General features: G+C 41.0%; 1 protein-coding gene across 5 annotated transcripts in view; it reads left to right on the forward strand.

The window, feature by feature from the left end:
• The window catches only part of ABCC1 (ATP binding cassette subfamily C member 1), a 62,898-nt gene that overhangs the window by 25,164 nt on the left and 19,333 nt on the right, over positions 1 to 18,401 (forward strand). For all 5 annotated transcript variants that reach the window (XM_040592092.1, XM_040592091.1, XM_040592089.1 and 2 more), the window contains exons 11-19: positions 656 to 748; positions 2,134 to 2,337; positions 4,893 to 5,039; positions 5,412 to 5,499; positions 6,970 to 7,039; positions 7,907 to 8,033; positions 9,183 to 9,359; positions 10,432 to 10,599; positions 10,995 to 11,172. In XM_040592092.1, the coding sequence (XP_040448026.1) occupies positions 656 to 748; positions 2,134 to 2,337; positions 4,893 to 5,039; positions 5,412 to 5,499; positions 6,970 to 7,039; positions 7,907 to 8,033; positions 9,183 to 9,359; positions 10,432 to 10,599; positions 10,995 to 11,172 (1,252 nt within the window). The remainder of the gene's footprint in view (positions 1 to 655; positions 749 to 2,133; positions 2,338 to 4,892; positions 5,040 to 5,411; positions 5,500 to 6,969; positions 7,040 to 7,906; positions 8,034 to 9,182; positions 9,360 to 10,431; positions 10,600 to 10,994; positions 11,173 to 18,401) is intronic.

Consider the following 18,401-nt stretch of genomic DNA (forward strand, 5'->3'; position numbering starts at 1 on the left):
GTGGAGAAAATGCTGTTTGTGTAGAAGCCATTCAGAGCTGCTTTTGTCACTGCTGTCAAAAGGAAGGCAGGAGGTTCTTAATTTGTGTATCTGAGTGGATGTGGGGAGGATGCAGATGGGAGCTACTATCTTTTGGGGGACTGCAGCACCTAGAGTATCTCACTTGATTTAAATGAAAGTGGTCTTGGTTCTGCACTCTGAGAGTCGCCATATGAGATGCTTGCTGTTTATAATCCAGACAGTCAGTAGACTGACTCTTCCCAGTTCTCACTGTCCATCAGAAAGGTGATGAAATTCCCCAAGAAGTTGGTCACGCCCTTGCATGGGTCTCTAGTTCAGAAGAATAGACAAACCAGCAAAAACTGGAAAACATTAGAAGATCTCTGTATGTGTGTATAAATAAATATAAACAGAGCAGTATATGTAGCTATTGATCTGTCTATGTGGGGGCTATATGTGTATGTTTGTTTCAAAAATAAAAAAAGGTCAAACCAAGCCCATGCTTGATCCTCCTCTTCCCCCAAGCTGTTCTTGAAAAGGGAAGAAGAGGTGGAAAAGTTATTTCAGAATGCTTTTCCGTAGCATATGCAGTGGTTTGACCCAAGATTTTAAAAAAATGAGTTTGAGTAAATGTTTACAACTAAGTGCTTTTCAGAATTTAGGTCCTTCAGTCCTGGCAGGTGTGGCTGTCATGATCCTTCTGGTTCCGATAAATGCTGTGATGGCAATGAAGACAAAAACCTATCAGGTTAGAATCTTTATATATGCGGCAGTGTGTTTTTAAGAATCATGTTCTGTTCTTTGACTTGTTCCTGAGGTTTGTCCTTTTAAAATTTTTTCCCTTCCTCTATTTATCCCATAAAAAAAGGGGAGGGAAGGAAAGGTCACAGCTCTTGTGTATGTGGACTAAACAAACTCGTGTATATTTTGGCCTTTCAGCTTATCTGTATATAATGGTCTGAAAATTTTGCAGTAGTTAAGACCAAGGTAGCAGCTTAGCCAGCTTCATTAAATGCCCAGTGATCGGTTTGGAATTAGTGGTTATTAACTTACTGCCTAAGAACTGAAGTGCAGATGTAAACTACTGTCTGCCTAGTGAACTGTAATGAGTGAAATAATCACGCTTTGAGGATGGTGGTTGCAGCGTTGTTGGTTTGTGATGGTTTTTTTTTGGTTTGGTGGCGTGGGTTGTTTTTTTTTTTTCCCCCCTTGAAGGGATGAGGAAGAAGAATTCTTACTAGTTTCCTGTTCTTGGTCCCTAGTGGATTTTGATTTTATTCAGAGGGGATCAGTTTGTTACAGAGAGCGCCCAGAAGTAAATGTAGACTCAAACTCTCATGTTTTTTACTGCAAGAACTACTTCCAGCAGCCTCACCATGGTACAGACTTCACTACGAACTGAATTTACTGAATGTCAGAAAAGATTGATCTATGTAAATGAAAATTTTTAGCTCTAGATGCTCATCAAAATATACCACAGTATTTGGTTCCTCCATGGGAGAAGCAGGGGTGTTCTAGCCTGTCACAGCCACACTGCCGTTGGTAACAGCTGTCTGGGATAGCTGTACTGGTGCAGTCTACTGACTGCCTAGTGCTGAGTCAGAACATTGTTTCAAAATTGCACTGCCCTCATTAAAATACTTTATGAAGATGGAAATTTTTGAAGAACCAGCGTTCTTATGGCTGAGTAGAAAGCTTTTTGCTTCTACTTACACTTTCTAGTGCTGAAAATGATGAAAAACCACATTTGGTCTAAGGTTAGATGCAAACTGCACATCACTGAAGCTTGATTCTAGTGGCTTGGTTTTTTTATCTGCATATTGTACCTAAGAGGAACCTGAGTCCCAGGGCTCCCTGATGCAGGGTTAATCCCACTTAAACCAGTGTCACAATTGCTTTGATCATGGTTTGGATTTTTAGTTGCATGAAGCATTCTTTCAATTGGTTTAAAACATCTTATTAATTCTGCATATTTGTTTGTTCAGATAGCATCTCAGATTTCCTGCTTGGGAAGCTAGTAAGCTTTTGATGATAATGAGGTAAATTTTGCTATTGCAAAATACAAAGCTTAGAACTTTGTGGTTCTGCCAAGCATTGTGCTCTGCTAATTATTTTTTGCAATGTTGTTTTTAGGTGGCTCAAATGAAGAGCAAAGACAACAGAATTAAGCTGATGAATGAAATTCTCAATGGGATTAAAGTTCTGAAACTCTATGCTTGGGAATTAGCCTTCAGAGAGAAGGTATTAGAGATCAGACAAAAAGAACTCAAAGTCCTAAAAAAATCTGCTTACCTTGCTGCAATGGCAACCTTCACTTGGGTTTGTGCTCCTTTTTTGGTAAGTGAAACGAATGTAAAAGTCTGCTCTCCTTTCTGGGACCATGATTTCCAAGCCAATGCATGGGAACTTGTTTTGGTTTTGTTTTTTAATGAGCGGAAGAGTCAGAATGCCCTCTGCAGAGGTGTGAAATTGAACACATGTCTTCTGCTTCTCTATGAAGAGGCACTACTGTGTTCTTTGAAACTTAGTAACATCCAGTTGGATGTATTCTAGAAGGTATTGGCCGAAGTATTTAAGAATAAAAACTTTCTCTGCATCCTTCTCTGTTTTTGGTAGTGTACTTGAAGAACCTAAGATTTCAATGTACTGTCAGATTTAGAAGAGGCTACTAATGAGCACAGTACCCTCCAGGTGGTAGCTGTGGCTGACAAGTAAAACTTCCTTTCTTTTTCAGCATCTTTCTGATAGCAGCAGGTCCTTAGATAAGAGTCCTCGAGTGGGACATTGTGCACCAAGTGTACCTCTGGCTTGGGTTCTCTCAGCATCTGTTTAAGAAACATGTGGAGAGGTAAAGCCATTGCATACCCTGGGATTGCTTCAGATCATATTTTTTTAAAAATAATTCTTGATATTTGAAAACATCCCCACTGTTTGTGGTTAGCTTATATTTAAACTAATAAAAGGGAGAGAAGGGTGAGATCATATCAAAATTGCTTCAGATCCTATCAGAACAAGGGGCCATTGCTTTTGTGTACAGAAGCAAATAAAAGCCTTGACTACATTAGGATAAAATATGTGTTGTTCCAGTTGAAGGTGTTTAAGTGTACTTTCCAGTCTCAGATTCCTTTCCCACAAACATTTTTAGTGTTTATATTATGTTTTGGGCATGATGAAAGGCAGAAGCAGCAGTGCCCTGGGTAGGAAATATCAGCTGCATTCTTAAGCAAATGCTTTTCTAAAAGAAGTCTGAGCTAGTTTTAATGTAAATATATTATTAAATGAAGTTTCTAAATAAAAATCTGCAGGTGGACTCCTTGATGCTGTTCTGTAGAGTCTGAGAAGACAATTTGCCTAGCCAGTAGCTCTGTTTCAGCACACATTGTGAATGTGTTGGCAATGGTCCTTGCCTCGGGGTGGGGGGGAGTGCGGGGGTGGGAGGGGATGGGGAGGTGATGTCTCTGGGGCAGAAAAAGTACAGCCTGAAGTGTAAGGCTGCTGTTTAACATCCCATTTTATGGATATATGTTCTTCTGAACATCTGATTAAAGAATTGTTGCAAGTGCCTACCTGAAAGCACTTCAGACATGGAAAACTTATTTCCTCTGCTCCTTCTCGTGTTTCTGTGGCCAGGGCTCTTTAAAACATTGTTTAATAATGGTGTCAGGAGACTATTCAATTTGTGGTACCTCCCCTACTGCTGTGTGTGCTGATAAGGGTGTATTTCAGACTAATTGCTGGTAACACAAGATTGCAGACATGCTGCTTGTGAGGTTATTCTTTGGACCTGGCCTTGTTTTTGGTCTCTGTGGGAGGGCTTTCTTCCTGGCATAGGGTTGTCCAAACTAAGGACTGTACAAACAAGCTACTTTACCAGGCACAGCTGAGTCAGCTGCTGTTCAAAGAACAATACATGTCTCCACAGCAGTCAGATTTTTAACAGAAATACTAATGTCTTCAATGGATGCTGTGCTTAGATGAGACACTTACTTGGGCATTTGAGCACATTGTTTCAAGTCTTGTGGGAGTGGGAATGCTGAAGGTCAGCCTACCTTGATTTCTTGTTTTTTAAGTGGCAGTCTGTGGGAAAATGTTGCTGGATCTTGTGATATACCAAGGTGTTAGTGGTGTTACCATGGAAGAAAAATTAAGAAGGGAATATATCCCAAAGTGACATTTTGTTAAGTTTAATTTTACTACAATTTAATCAACACATTTTAGAAAAAATTAAATTGGTGTATGGATTTTTTGAAATATTTTTATAGCTTATGATTGATGATAACAGTGGTTCAACGTCATTTTCTTGTTCAGCGTGGATCTTATGTTTTTCTGACAGTTGAAGCTTATGAACTCTTTAGGTACTATAAGGCTTTGTCTTTGTAATGCACTAACATTTCCAGTTTCTTGGAAAACAATCTGTCCATGATAGTGGGCTGTACTTGGAGATGTAGGGTTGTGGTAGTCTTTACAAAATGTAAAATGGGTTAGCATTGGGGGTGTTTCTATGTATGTTACTGATCCAGTATCTGGTACCATGGGGCATACCTTAAAACTGAAAGAGAGCAGCAAGAAAGACAAGTGATCGTTTCTCTCCTTCCCTTTTCCTGCAATGTGACCACAAATAGTCTGGGACATTTGTGGTTTTATCCTAACTGTATGAAGAAAGTGAGCACTAGACACTGTTCCAAGAGGAGCCATCAACAACTTTTTACAACAATAGATTTACATCAAATGTTTGTTTTGCAGAAAGTGTTACCAGGAACAAGGAAGTTACCTGAACGTTACTCTGTCTTTGATTTGTAGACCTCTGATTCCATCTGTCAGACTGTGGGACTCCTGAGTTAGTGACTTTAAAAAAACGTTGCCCTAACTGTAACCACTGCACTTTGTTTCAGGTTGCCTTGTCCACGTTTGCTGTGTACGTCACGATAGACAAGAACAACATCTTGGATGCTCAGAAGGCGTTTGTTTCCCTAGCGTTATTCAACATCCTCAGGTTTCCATTGAACATGCTTCCTGTGGTTATCAGCAGCATAGTAGAAGTAAGTCTTCAATCATTAACAGGTGTTTCTGCACAGAAGTAGCCACTGGGTGGAAGGATTACATTCCTGTGCTTAGAGAATGTCCGCTGGTGAAATTCAGCCGCCTCAGAAGGGGAGCTTTGGATTTCCTGTGTGTTAAGTGCTGTGCAAGCAAAATTGTCAATCCTGGTTACGGCGAACGGGCATTCCTGAAATCAACTCTTTCCTGTGGTTTGGGAAGTGCGAGTTTGACTATCCAAGCAACTATGCAGTGGATTTAAGGAGGGATTAGGGGTGCATAATAATGAAGTAATGTATATGTGGTGCAAAACAACAACCTCTTGAGTATAATGAGCAGAGTGTAAGAAAGTTTTGCATCCCTTTCCCATGCAGGCCAGTGTCTCCTTGAAGCGCCTTAGAGTGTTCCTGTCTCATGAAGAGTTAGATCCAGACAGCATAATCAGGGGTCCCGTCACAGAGGGTGAGTTTCTTTTCCTATTGAAAAACAGTGTGTGCAGGTTTTGGGTGTCTTCACAGTGTTTCTTTTGCTTTCTTTGACAAAATTACTCCCTTTTGGTGGATTTCACTGATAAAATTTAGCCGGAAAGCAGAAAAGTGAGTTTGTAAAATGGAAATTATATAAAGTTGTTGCCACCTTCTCAGGTAGTTTTTTTCCTGTCCCTGACTCCTGTGTCCAAACTACAGAATGGTTGCATCCAGACACAGATGGTCACTTCAAAAATTACTTGTTACACTGTTTTAAATGTAGCCATTTGAAATTTGTAGGCAGTTAAGAAAATGATAATTAATGCTGTGCCAAACGCCGGCATTTTTGAGACAAACAATCGTGTAACACTTCAGTATCTTTGAAGAAAAAGGATAAGTCCCGGTTTAGGCAGATGCCTCTACATTCTGTTTTGTGGAAAGTGTGTTACACCCCGTGTTTCTCCCACTGTATCCAGTGTTGCTGCTTTGGGTATAAAGAGCCGTTTAGGAGATAAGTGTGAAGGCAGATTTACTGAAAAACTAATGCAGAACAAAACTTGACTGTAACTACGTCAGTAATTTCTAAATGTTTTTTCTTCCTTTTTACAAAGATAGTGAAATCCCCATCGCTCCCTGTCATGTGGTTAGTTAAGCTCTATCATTTTAGTCACTTGGCTTTTGGCTGAGCAGTCATCTGCTGTAGTTCTTTTATTTTCTGATATTTTTTTTTTTTCCTTTTCATCTTCCTTTTGGGAATATCTCCTCCCTTTCTTAGCTGATAACCATGAATATATTGCTCACAAATCTTTAGTGTGATTTTATTTTGGGAATTTTTTTGTTTGGGGTGTTTTTTTTTTGTCCATAATGTGTTTTACTTGCATACTAATGTAAATATATACCTAGGTTAATTATTTATTGCATACTTGGTTGAATTAGGAGTGGTATATTTTGAGCTGTTTGCTGTAAAAATCTACAGGTGCCAGTACCATACAATGTTTCACTGAACAGTGTTTTTGGTCGAAGTTACTTTATTTGGTGGTTTGACTGACTTTGCCCTATCATTGTAGTAACTTGGCTTCACACATGGAATTGGCAGCTTAGCTGATGCTTTCATTGAAGAACAAGTCAGATTGAGGCTGCTAGTTACTTGAACAGAGTTTGCAGTGCTGCAGTAGAGCTGCTGGATAAAGGAGGATGCAGCTGAGTAGGTCAGGGTCTTTGTATGGTTGACATTCATGTACCTCCTGGTTACTAAGTGGAACCTCAGAACCTCTGCTGGTGATATATTCAGTAAAAGCGGAACAAGAGCTTTTGGTGAGGAGTGGATGGTGGTTCTGCTGGAAAAGTAGCTTTTATACCTTTGCATGGATGTGCGTAGATTGAATTCTGTGGCATGAATCCAGAGCATACGATTTAGCTGTTGGCACTGGCACTTCTATAAATATGATTTTTTTCTATTTTTCAGCTGAAGGATGCATTGTTGTAAAGAATGCAACGTTTAGCTGGTCCAAAAATGATCCTCCTTCACTGAACAGGTAAGAATTAATACCCTTTGTTCTGCTCCGTAATCTTGCTGCATCATAAATGATCTGTATTTGAATTATAAGATCTGTATGCAGAAGAGTTTGTGGCTTTAAAGGAACAGAACAAGTTACATCTGTTCTATACCTTTGTTTTTATACCAGGGGCTTCACGAGCTAGAGGGGTTTACAAAGTATGTAGTATGTATGGCATGCGTAAAGAGGAGTAGGGAGAGGTGTACTGGGAGGAGAGGAAGGCTCAGATCCCGTCTAGCTGTGCGCTGTAGGTGGGATAGCGCCATCTAGAGGATGCGGCCGGATTAGCCCCTCACGTTTGCACTAGGTCCTCAGAGTCTTCCTTTTAAAATCGTCTTCTCGCTAACTGTTGCCATCATTGATTCCCGTGCTGCGGAAAGCCAGTGAAAAACCTTGCACATGGTATGACTAACAAAGTAACCGGGGTGATGCATCTACGAGCCGTGTCTTCCCTGTGCCCTGTCCCTTCCTTTAAATTTGGCTGTTCTTTCTTGGGCCTTAAATTGCATTGTCTTTGTGACGTTTGTGCTGTTTGGGAAGCATCCATTGGTATTTACATTTGTGTTCACAGAGTGTTTGAGGGAAATATTGGACAGGTTGTGTCACAGTGGGTTTTTTCTTTCTTCCCCTTTTCACTAATTACATATTACAATGCTATGTCCTACATATGAAGAGAGCTGGGTGCTTTCTGAATGAGAGATTTGCATTTTCAAGCGTTTCTGTGCTGTGTCAGCATTTGCAGTGAGCGTTCCCATTGCATCTGGCTTTATATGGGCTGTTCAGTTGACTGTTTAACTACTGGGATGTGCCAGCAAGCAAGGCTGAATTATGTGCACTTTATTTCAGCATTAATTTCACTGTTCCTGAAGGCTCCTTGGTAGCTGTTGTTGGTCAAGTTGGCTGTGGAAAGTCTTCATTGCTGTCTGCGTTACTGGGGGAGATGGAAAAAAAGGAAGGCTACGTTGTTGTCAAGGTGGGATGTCTGAAGAATTGTTCAGCAATTTGTGGGTATTGCCGGAGGGATTCTAAACTTCCAAGTGGCATGAAGAAGGGAAGAGACAGTTTTTCAAAGGAATGTGTTTTTTATCATGATTTCCTAGCAATACCTTAGCTTGCGCTCTGTGTAGTTGCCTGTTAAGCCTCAACCCGACAACAATCTGTTGGTTTCAGATTTAGCCAAATAGAGAGAACGATAGAGGTCTCAAAGATAAGTATTCTGGGGAGTCTTGTTAGTAGCTGGGTATGAGGTGGGGAGCCTATTATACATGCTCCAGCCTGGGGAAGAGCAGTATTGGTTCATACCTTCTCAGATGTCAGAGAATTACAAGGAGAGAGGGTACACCCAGATACCTAAACATGCGAAAAGCTGCTCCTGTAGTTTGTACTTTCTTAGACATCAGAGTTGCACAGAGCTCACAGAGGACAAACGAACTGAAAGTAAATAAGTAAAAAATCCTTGTTTGGGATTTTGCTGCTGTTGTAATATATGGAAAGAGGATTATTTTAAGAGTAAAACAAATACGTTGCATTTGAAAGAATGCACATTTGATCATCTCCAAAATTGTTCTGGAAAAATAAAGTAGGCGAGGTCTGAATCAATGATTATTTGTGCAGAAAGAAGGCAGAACTCATCTTCAAAGCAGAATACTTTGCAGTAGCTCAATCTCTTCCTTTGAACTGACTTTTATATGAAAATGACTTCCCCTACTTTCTGCAGAAATCTCTTGGCGGGGATGCATTTGATAAACACTTGCATTCCAAGTTAAATCGTTTTATGCAGAACATAATTTATAACTATATGAAGGAACTAATGACTTTTGACATTCAGTAATTGTGCATATTCTCTAAACAAATGTTTCCTCCAAGTTTAAGTTAGAGAATGATACTTTGTTTGAATTCCTTTGTATGCTACCAACACCCTTTGTTACCTCACTTGGAGGGTGGATTAGAAAAATAACATTTTGGAGGCAGGTGTAGCCCAAGAACTACTTTGTGCAGTTTTGAAATGACTATATGCAGCTCGTGAGGTGATTAGCACTGCCTGCCTCACAGAACCCTGCTGTGCTTTGACTTTGTGTGGAGACTTTTAAGTACTGAATAAGGAACTTCATTTTTCTTGCAGGGCTCAGTAGCCTACGTTCCTCAGCAAGCCTGGGTCCAAAATGCAACTCTGGAAGATAACATTCTCTTTGGAAGGGAGAAGAATGAGAGCCGGTACAAACGTGTGATTGAGGCTTGTGCACTGCTGCCTGATATAGAGATTCTTCCTACAGGGGACAAAACAGAAATAGGAGAAAAGGTACTTTAAATGCCCACTTTACCGTAACAGTGCTATTGCTTGTAGTTAAGGCCATATGACTTTTTTTCTACTTTATCTTAATGTTGTATTGAATTTGAAACACTGAGAGTAGCAACCCTCTACAATAAGAGGCAAACCTGGACAGTATGTTTTTCTTGTCTTGAAGCCTCAAAGAGGAGGAAACCTGTCCTCAATTACAAATGAAAAAGCATTTTGCAATGACAGTTTTTAATTGTCTCTAAGTTGCCATGGTCATAGAGCAGAAAAATGTATGGAAGCAGGAAGAGAAGAATCTTCTGAACACTTAGCTTCCTTTAAAAAGAGCAAACAACACCCCATCCCCCCAAAAAACCCAACCACAAAGCCAACCACCACTCTAAACTGGCCCTTGGCTGCAAAAATATGGGTGGTGTGAGATTTAGAAGCTTGCATAGATGTTGTAGTGCTCTGCTATGGGAGTAGGACCAAGTGTCCCCTGACCGCCTGGCCAGCAGGGTATGTAACCTGCTTGCCATTCTGCTAAGCTGATGTTGGTCAGAAAACAGACAGGTGCTTTGCAAGCTGACTGCTTACAGGTGCGGTGCAGTGGCCAGCTGACAGTCCTGTATTCAGTAAAGGGTGCAGCTTTATCCTGCTTGTTGATCAGCAGGCCAGCCAAACTGCGGAGTGTGAACTGAGTTTGTTTATTAAGTCAGAGGCAGCGCTGCAGAAATGCAGCTGAAAAGACAAGTAGCCTCTGAATGTGCACTCTAGGTAGGTCTGTCTGGGTGAATTGCTTTACAAGACTAGTAAATGGTGGGGTTTTTTGTTGTGGTTTTTTTTTTGTTGTTGTTGTTTTTAACTAGCTCTCAGTGGTAGTGAGAAAACTTAATAGATAAACTTCCTTCCGGGGGATTTTGACTGTACATATGCTGTTGTGGTAGTGAAATTATTTGTGATGGAGATCTATTTCATACAATGCTGAAATTTCTCTAATTTGCATAAACCACGTATGACTTGTGTCTTTCACAAACTGGAGTAAGACATCTCTTTTCAGCTGTAAATAAAGGATCATATTTTCTTGTTTCCCCAGGGTGTGAATTTGTCTGGAGGACAGAAACAGCGAGTCAGTCTTGCTCGGGCGGTTTACTGTAATGCAGATGTCTATTTATGTGACGATCCCTTATCAGCTGTTGATGCTCATGTTGGGAAACATATTTTTGAAAAAGTTATTGGACCAAAAGGAATCCTGAAAAATAAAGTATGTCATAATGAGATACTTGTCTCTAGAGAATGGTTTGTTTTTCTTTGCTGAGTTCAAATGATTCAGAGTTTGTCAAGTTGCATATTCAGATTTTTGTTTCAAACATCTGAAAAATGAAAGGATCCTTCTGAGATTATTAGAGGATTTTTATAAAACAGAGTGTTTATAATGAAATATGGTCTGGTGTCTGTAATTCAGAACTCTTTGATGGAAAAATCAAGACAAGAACAGTAGTTTTTCTTAAAAATGCTGCATGCCTGTCCATAGTTATTACTGTATTATACACAGAAGTCAAGCAGCAGGAGTAGTAGTTGAACCTTTGTCTTTACTATTTTGAGATGTTAGAAAAGTATTTCTTCTTTTTTTTTTTTTTTTTTTTTTTTTTTTGACAGACACGGGTTTTGGTAACCCATGCTATCAACTATCTGCCTCAAATGGATACAATTCTGGTGATGTCTGATGGAGAAATCTCTGAAATGGGCTCCTACCAGGAGCTGCTGAAGCAAGATGGGGCTTTTGCTGAGTTTCTTCGTACATATGCTAATGCTGAACAAAGCATGGAGAACAGTGGTAAGTTTACAAATAAATATTCTCTTGGAATAAGCTGATGTGTGCCTGTTAAAGGAAAAATATTAGTAGTTGAAGGAAAGTACAAAGAAATTACTGTTCCTTGTGATAAACCTATAGTTAGAGATACTTATTTCTTGGGGGTATTGAAGATTATGAGATTAAATACACATACGTTCTTATATCTTAGGAAAATGCGGAGCAGATCTGTAGTAAAATTCTTCTCACTTAAAGCAAAAATCAGGTGGCTGTGAGATCAAGTAAAGGCCAGCTGGGGTTTAAATACACTTCCTGTGCTTATTAGGATGTGGCATCTTTAAGCAGATAATTCTGCTGGAGATGAAGAGGAGGAAGCAACAGCTCATTTATCTAGCTGATGTCCCTGACATCTGCTTCTGCTTTACAGAATAGCTGTAGAGCTGCACTGATACGGGAGTATACTTAAGAATTTTTTTTTTTTTTACCTGTGGACACTTGCAGTATTGGATTTTAACAGGGGAACTTAGCCTCTTGCTTCTAGCCTGTTTTCTTCAGCGCCTTGCCTGTGGTGATTTCCTGACCCTCCTCCATATGCTGATGACTAAAAGTATGAGGAGTGCTTGCACTGCGCTGACCAGTGAAGTTGTTGGCTTTGCACTTGAGGCCTGTTTGGTAGCAGATGCCTGCTGCTGAGTGCTGCAGAGCAGGCTCTCCAGAACAAGGAAGGGATCGAGGCCGCTTCTCCCTTCGTCTTCCATTTGGAAAACCCTTGGTTCCCACCCATTCCCTAGAGGGAAAGCAGAGACATTTTTTAGTCTTCTACTCGCATGCCCGTTACAGGCAAAACTGAAACGGTGCCACAGCTGGTTGCACTGATGAAGCTGTGAAGCCTTAAAGAGGTGTTGAAAGGTGCCTTTGGCAGGGGGCTGCTCCTGATCTTCACCTGGAAGTTCTTTGCCAGGGGCTGTGACGGTCTGCCTTATTCTCTGAAGCTGCCCTCTACTATCCAGGCTGGCAACACAGACTGCCCTTGGAGGCTGTGAACAAGCAGTTTGTTTGCTGGATGTGGAAGGTGGCATCTTCTCCTGGCTCCATCTTATGCATCCAGCTATCCCTGATGGGGACTTGGATTTGGGTGTGATATATGGAGCTGAGGATCAAGGGCAGGATGTCCCGCTGTAGGCTAGCTCTCCTCTTGGAAAGGTCGCTTGATATGTCACAGTTGTCACTTTGCAGACTGGGATGCTGGTTTGGGTGGATGCTGGCTGTAAACAGGGAGTGCTTTATGGGTGGGATCTCCCACTGAGAAAAGCACTGTGGGAAGAGATTTCATGGAAGCAGAATCAGGCTAACTTCTGTGTATTTTCTGTAGGTGCTCCTATAGCTTCTTTGGGCACAGTCAGACTTGTTGCAGTCTTCAGTGTACAAGATTTCTGGAGACAAATAAATTCTCTGCACTTCCCTAGGAAGTTAATAAGTTGACTTGTACAAAATTTGCCTCCTTTAATAGCCATGTTCTTCTCCCCTTTCCAAGTACATGGTAGGTTTTGAAGTCCTTTACATTAAACTAAGTTACTTTACTTTTCTGTCCAAATAGTGAATCTTCTTTTGGAAGGTGAGTCAGCACTTTATAATTTGCTATGCTTCTCTGCAGTTGTCTAATAAAAGGCACTTTTAACTTCAGTATGACCCTGGTGATTCAGAGAGGATTGCTGTATCACAGGGTTGGCCTCTTTTGCAGCAGATCTGTTTCTGGGTTTTGGTCAAGTGATCTTCTGCCAACAGTAAAAAGCGAAAAATAGAGGCATTGTTTGTCTGATTCACAGGGATGATATTAATATTTATCAGGTATGTAAAAGATCACTAAATATAATTAAAACTCGCAGGTTCTTGGATAAACAGAGTTATCTGTGATGGGAGTCAGTCTGAGCTAGCTGGAGAGCATCTGCACACGCACTTTAAAAGGGAGGCTCTTATGTCTGAAGCTACGTGTTGGCAGCCTGAAAACACTTAAGGTGGAGCAAAATAGAAAACTGTGGTTTGGTGCTTTCTGGCTGGAATACATCCTGCTTCTGCAAGGATGAGAAGGCCTCTCTTCCTGCCCAGCCTCTGAGGTTTGGCTGCAAGCCTGCTCCCCATTGCCTCCCAGCCCTTCTCTCCCGTTGTGATTCCTGAGGGTTACCTGCGGTGTGCGTGTGCTCGCTGTACTGCTGCCTTCCTCATCCACAGCCTCACAGTGTTTCTGCTGGGTGTGGGTGTCGTGGTTTAACCCAGCCAGCAACCCAGCACCACACTACTGCTCGCTCACGCCCCCCTCGCCCAGAGGGATGGGGGAAAGGAATGTAAAACTCGAGGGTTGAGATAAGAACAATTTAATAGGTAAAGCAAAAGCTGCACATGCAAGCAAAGCAAAACAAGGAATTTATTCACCACTTCCCATGGGCAGGCAGGTGTTCAGCCATCCCCAGGAAAGCAGGGATCCATCACACATAACAGTTACTTGGGAAGACAAGCGCCACAGTGCTGGATGTCCCCTCCTCCTTCCCCCGTTCCATAGGGTATGGAATACCTCTTTGGCTAGTTTGGGTCACCTTGCCCTGTCTGTGTCCCCTCCCAATTTCTTGTGCCCCTCCAGCCCTCTGGCTGGCAAGGCCCAAAAACCCCCAATGTCCTTGGCTTAGTATACACATCACCCAGCAACAACTGAAAACACCAGTGCGTTATCAACATTGTTCTCACATAAGAGCCAGTACAGCACTGTACTAGCTACTAAGTAGAAAGTTAACTCTATTCCAGTCGAAACCAGGACAGTGGGAAAATTCCCCACTCCAGAAAGCTGCTCCTGTGTGAGTCGGAGGGGAGGTGTGAGCTCCCCCTTCCCCAGGGGTCCTACTTGATGCAGAAGGCAGCTACAAGGGTGGCAACAGTAGCCGCTCAGCCACAGAGAGTGCCCGTTCAGCACTGCTGCTTTCAGCTGTGGGTACACGGAATGGAGGCCTTACTGTTGCTACGGTGGTAATCTTCTCTGAAGTAACTTGGAACTACATGCAAAATAACCTACCAGGCTGTATAAAAAGCACCCAGATTCTTCTTGCTTTTAGAAGTTGTTTCTTTCTCTGGTGTTTAGTGTGGCTGATTTGCTGATGCCAGTACTACTTCTGCCTATGCAGACTGGTCTGGAGTCATTAGATGTGCCCTTGACCCCTGGGAGTGTGTTTCTTTTTTGGTGTTGAGTGTTGTCTTCCTCCCCTGCCCTGACTTGTAGCTGTTGCTGCAATACCTCTTGCTGTAGAGATAGTAAATAGCTTAAGATTAGCTTTTTTATGACTGTTTTCCCTTGTCTCCCATACAAACTAATATAGTAGATGTTAATTTTTATTTTAACGTGTGTGAGGGTTGAGTTTTTGTTGGTTTTTCCAAATGGCTTCAGCATAAACTTTCGATTGTCTGTGAAAAGCCTGGAGATATTTTTAGTGTTTGTAGGGAGTAAAAGTGGCTCCACAGAAGTACAGCTGCGCCATAAGGTTGAAATATTTTTCACCTGTCTGGTTCATCTTTAGTCTTGACTGCAGTACCTGAAAGATACAGATGTACAGTACAACTAGTAATTCTAAATCTGGCCTACATTGTGTGGGCTGTGCTTCAGATGGCTGTCTCCCCATTTGTCTGACTTTGTAGTCGGATAAAATGTTGAAATACCTTTCAATGGCTACTCAGTTAATTTTTTATATGAGAATTGTCAGCACAACAGGCTTACTCAGTTTTAGTCTGGAGGGAAAGAGGAGTGAAAGTACTCTGAGAACTAAGGGTCTGGATTGTGGGGTTTAGTTCAACAATCTGCTTATCTTGAAAGGAAGTGCCTTGTTCTGTCACTTGTAGCTGTTCGATTTGAATGTCTTTGAATGGTTTTAGTTTTGTAGACTCAATTCCCCACATTCCAGCTGCTGTCCTCTACAAAGTAGAAATGTGCTCTTTGGAAAAGGAGTAAGATTCGGAGAGCCTTCCTTGCTTGGCCTCTGTATAAATCGCTTCCCAATTGTAGCAGCAAGAAAAAAAACCCCTGGATTTATTTTTAAAGTGCTGAATTTGAAAGGAAGAAAGCTTTCTTGCTGAATAGCTTTGTATTATACACTAGGTAGTAGTGTGTATTTCATAATAAAAATTAATTCTGTGTTATAGGTTGGGTTTTCATACCTGTAAGGGAAGAGCATTGTGCTTTCCACAATCAACACTGCCCCCAGTGAAGCCCAGCACACCTGTATGTTGTGGCTGTGCTTCTTTCTGACATGAAGCTGAACTGAGCTTCGTAGCAGTGTTGGGTAGTCAAGATAGCTTGTGTGATGCCTGTAGCCATGGTTGAGCGTGTTTGCCTTCTAAGGAGTCAGAAAGAACAGGAGTTAAATATCGAGACGAGTTGGCTCTTTTCCAAATGTTGTGGAGTCCGGACTAGAGTGGTAGTACAGGAAACACCTGTCTGCATCAGGTAATAATCTGACTTCCTCCTAAATTCATTTTACTTTTAGCAAAATTCAACCCTTTGCTTTCTCCCTCCTAAAGCAAGAGCTGTTTGCAGCCTCTGCCCCAATAGCAGAAGCAAATACTGATTCAAGATGAGTGCTCTTAGGGTATCAAGATGCTTGCAAGGGTGAAGTATCTCACTCTTTCTTACTAATCTGTCTATGCAGGATGATGACTGGGGACTACACAGTAGATGGAACTAGGTAAACCTGTGCTACCACAGCTCTCCTTCTCTCATTGCAGTTGCACAACTAAAGCAAGGCAGGATAGCAGAGCTGTGGGAGGAGACGCTTAGCCTTGTGGACAAAAGTTGCCACTCTGAAAACACTATGCTTTACATCTTTAATGTTAAGGTCAGGGTCTGTCTTAAGATTCTTGAATGAAGTCTCTTCCCCACCACTGGGGAAAATGCATATGGAGTTCCCTGCACATAGTGGGTTTTTTTCTGTCATTGTCAATACCGGGCCACTTTAGAGTCTGCTTTTTCAGTTCTCTCTTCGTTAGTGCATATCTTGAAAGAAAGGAAGTTTCTTGGTTGTTCACAGCCATCTGATTTGGATTTTTTTTTTTTTTTGTTTTGCCTCAAGGTTGTCTCTTTTTGACTGTGTATGAGGCTTGGGATTAAAAAGAAGTCCGTTTCAGCAAATTTGATCCTGCCTCAGGCATTTATGGTTTTGTGGTTTCAGTTGTGCTAGTTGGATGAGTTTGTGTTTGTAAGGATTGAAAATGTTGGAGTGTGCTCTGGAAAATGTTAATTATATATACTTTTAGACTCGGATCCTTTATTAGAAGGAACGATTCAACCTCTGGAAACAGGTAACTGCTTTTTTGCCATGTGGCTTTATATTAGCGCTTATGTTGGAGTAATATAAGTAGCTGCTGTTCACTTACAAGGGAGTGAGTTGTTATTAGAGTAATTTTGGCTGCACAGTAGAAGGTGTCTGCTTGGTTTGCATGGTACTTGCTTGCGACTGCCACAACAGTTGGTCAGCTTACAGGTAACTCGTCATCAGCAATTCTTTATCTCAAACAGTTCCATGAGGAAGCTTTAAATAAACTAAAGATGCACCCTGGGCTTAGGGGTGTACCCAGAGAGGCATCATTCAGGATTAAGCCCCTGAAGGTTGGTTGGTTTAATTTTTTTTTTTCCTCATGTGTGTAATTCAGTACTTCTGTATTCAGCAGCAGTTCCCTTTTATGATTTTTGGATGCGTTTTTCAACAGAGCCCTCATTATACCCTAGGTGCACGTGCCAGATTAACTATGGCAGTCTTGAGCATTTTTTGTTCTCAAGAGGTAAATGCAGTATAATCAGGAAATCTTTGTAGCTTACAACATGAAATCAAATTTAAGAGCTATTAGGGGAGGATGGTTTATTTGTAGTTTTGTTTTGTTCATGTGGGTTTAGAACTTCAGCGATGCTGTAAAGCAGTATGATGCTGGAATGCTTGCTGGTTTTCATATGGGGTCCTTTCAAAAGAAATGCTGTCAAATGCTTAGAACCATCGGCAGTCCCATATTGGTTTGCTGTCATTCATGTCAATAAAAGTAAGAACCAAATCTTTGAAACTTTTAACGTTTCATATTTTCTGCTTTTTTCTGCTTATGGACCACACTGAACAGTTTAGCTTTGGGTTTTTAGAGTAATGAACCAGTGTTTAGTTTGCAGACACAGGGGAGAACAGTTTTTTATATTCAGGCAGTCCACAGTGTATTGATGAACTGGTTTATGCATATATTTTGCTTTAGTATAAAAACATTAAAACATCAGACTCTGGATCTACACAAATCTTCCTGCGTATCTTTTGAATAGATGGAGGTGTACTTTTTTGTTTGCATAAACTATGCATAGCCGATTTAAAATGCAGAATTATTTTTGTTACAAGTTCTGAATTAACTTTAATGCATAAAAACAGAGTTCCGTTTACTTGACAGTTAACTTCTTAGGAGTCAGTCATTTGGTTTGTGTTAGGAAAATTGTCATAACTTGAACCTGGAAGTTTTACTCATGGCACTGTATTATACTGAAATAAGTTGCTCAGAGAAAGCTTGATATTTCAAGCTGACAGGTTTTATGAAGTGTTTTAGACAGTTGTCTTGAGTGTGCTGCATCGTGTTACAAATGGGATGGTGTGGGATAATGAGTTTTTTTTCTATGAGAAGTGACATTCATAGAAAGATGTCTTGCTTAAATACATCTGATTCCTATGGTTGCCTAAAAGCATCAGGCTTTTGCATGTTGCTTCCTGCTTAATTTTGCAGGAAGACTCAAAGTTAAGAGCACGTCTGCCATTCTTAGCAGCTTCATTCCATCATCTACTAGAATGTCTTCTCCTTGTGTTCTAAAATTAAAATAATTTATTTATAGTTAGCTGTGTAAAAGATGTGGTTTGGAAAGGTGTGGGTGGAGTGGTTTTTTGCCCCACAGAGTAAGTCATAGTCACTTGGTATTGCATGCTTTTAACATAAAGTATGGCCTTATATTGCATCATTATTAGTGACCTGCCTTTGGTAGAAAACTAGAAAAATAAGTGTTCCCTGTCTTTGCAACTAATCCTGTTGGGGTGGAACTAAACCGATTTGTTTACCTTGTCAATTATCTATTAGTACCTGTAAATATTTACTTGGGTTCCCTGCTGTGTTTGCACATTAGAACTGCACCCTGGCATTTAGGAGTGAAATGAAACCTTTCTCTGCCTTCGCCTTACCATTTTCATGTTTACTTTTTCACTCCT

This window comes from Falco naumanni, chromosome 4 (assembly GCF_017639655.2).
Source record: "Falco naumanni isolate bFalNau1 chromosome 4, bFalNau1.pat, whole genome shotgun sequence".
In the NCBI taxonomy this organism is placed as follows: Eukaryota; Metazoa; Chordata; class Aves; order Falconiformes; family Falconidae; genus Falco; species Falco naumanni.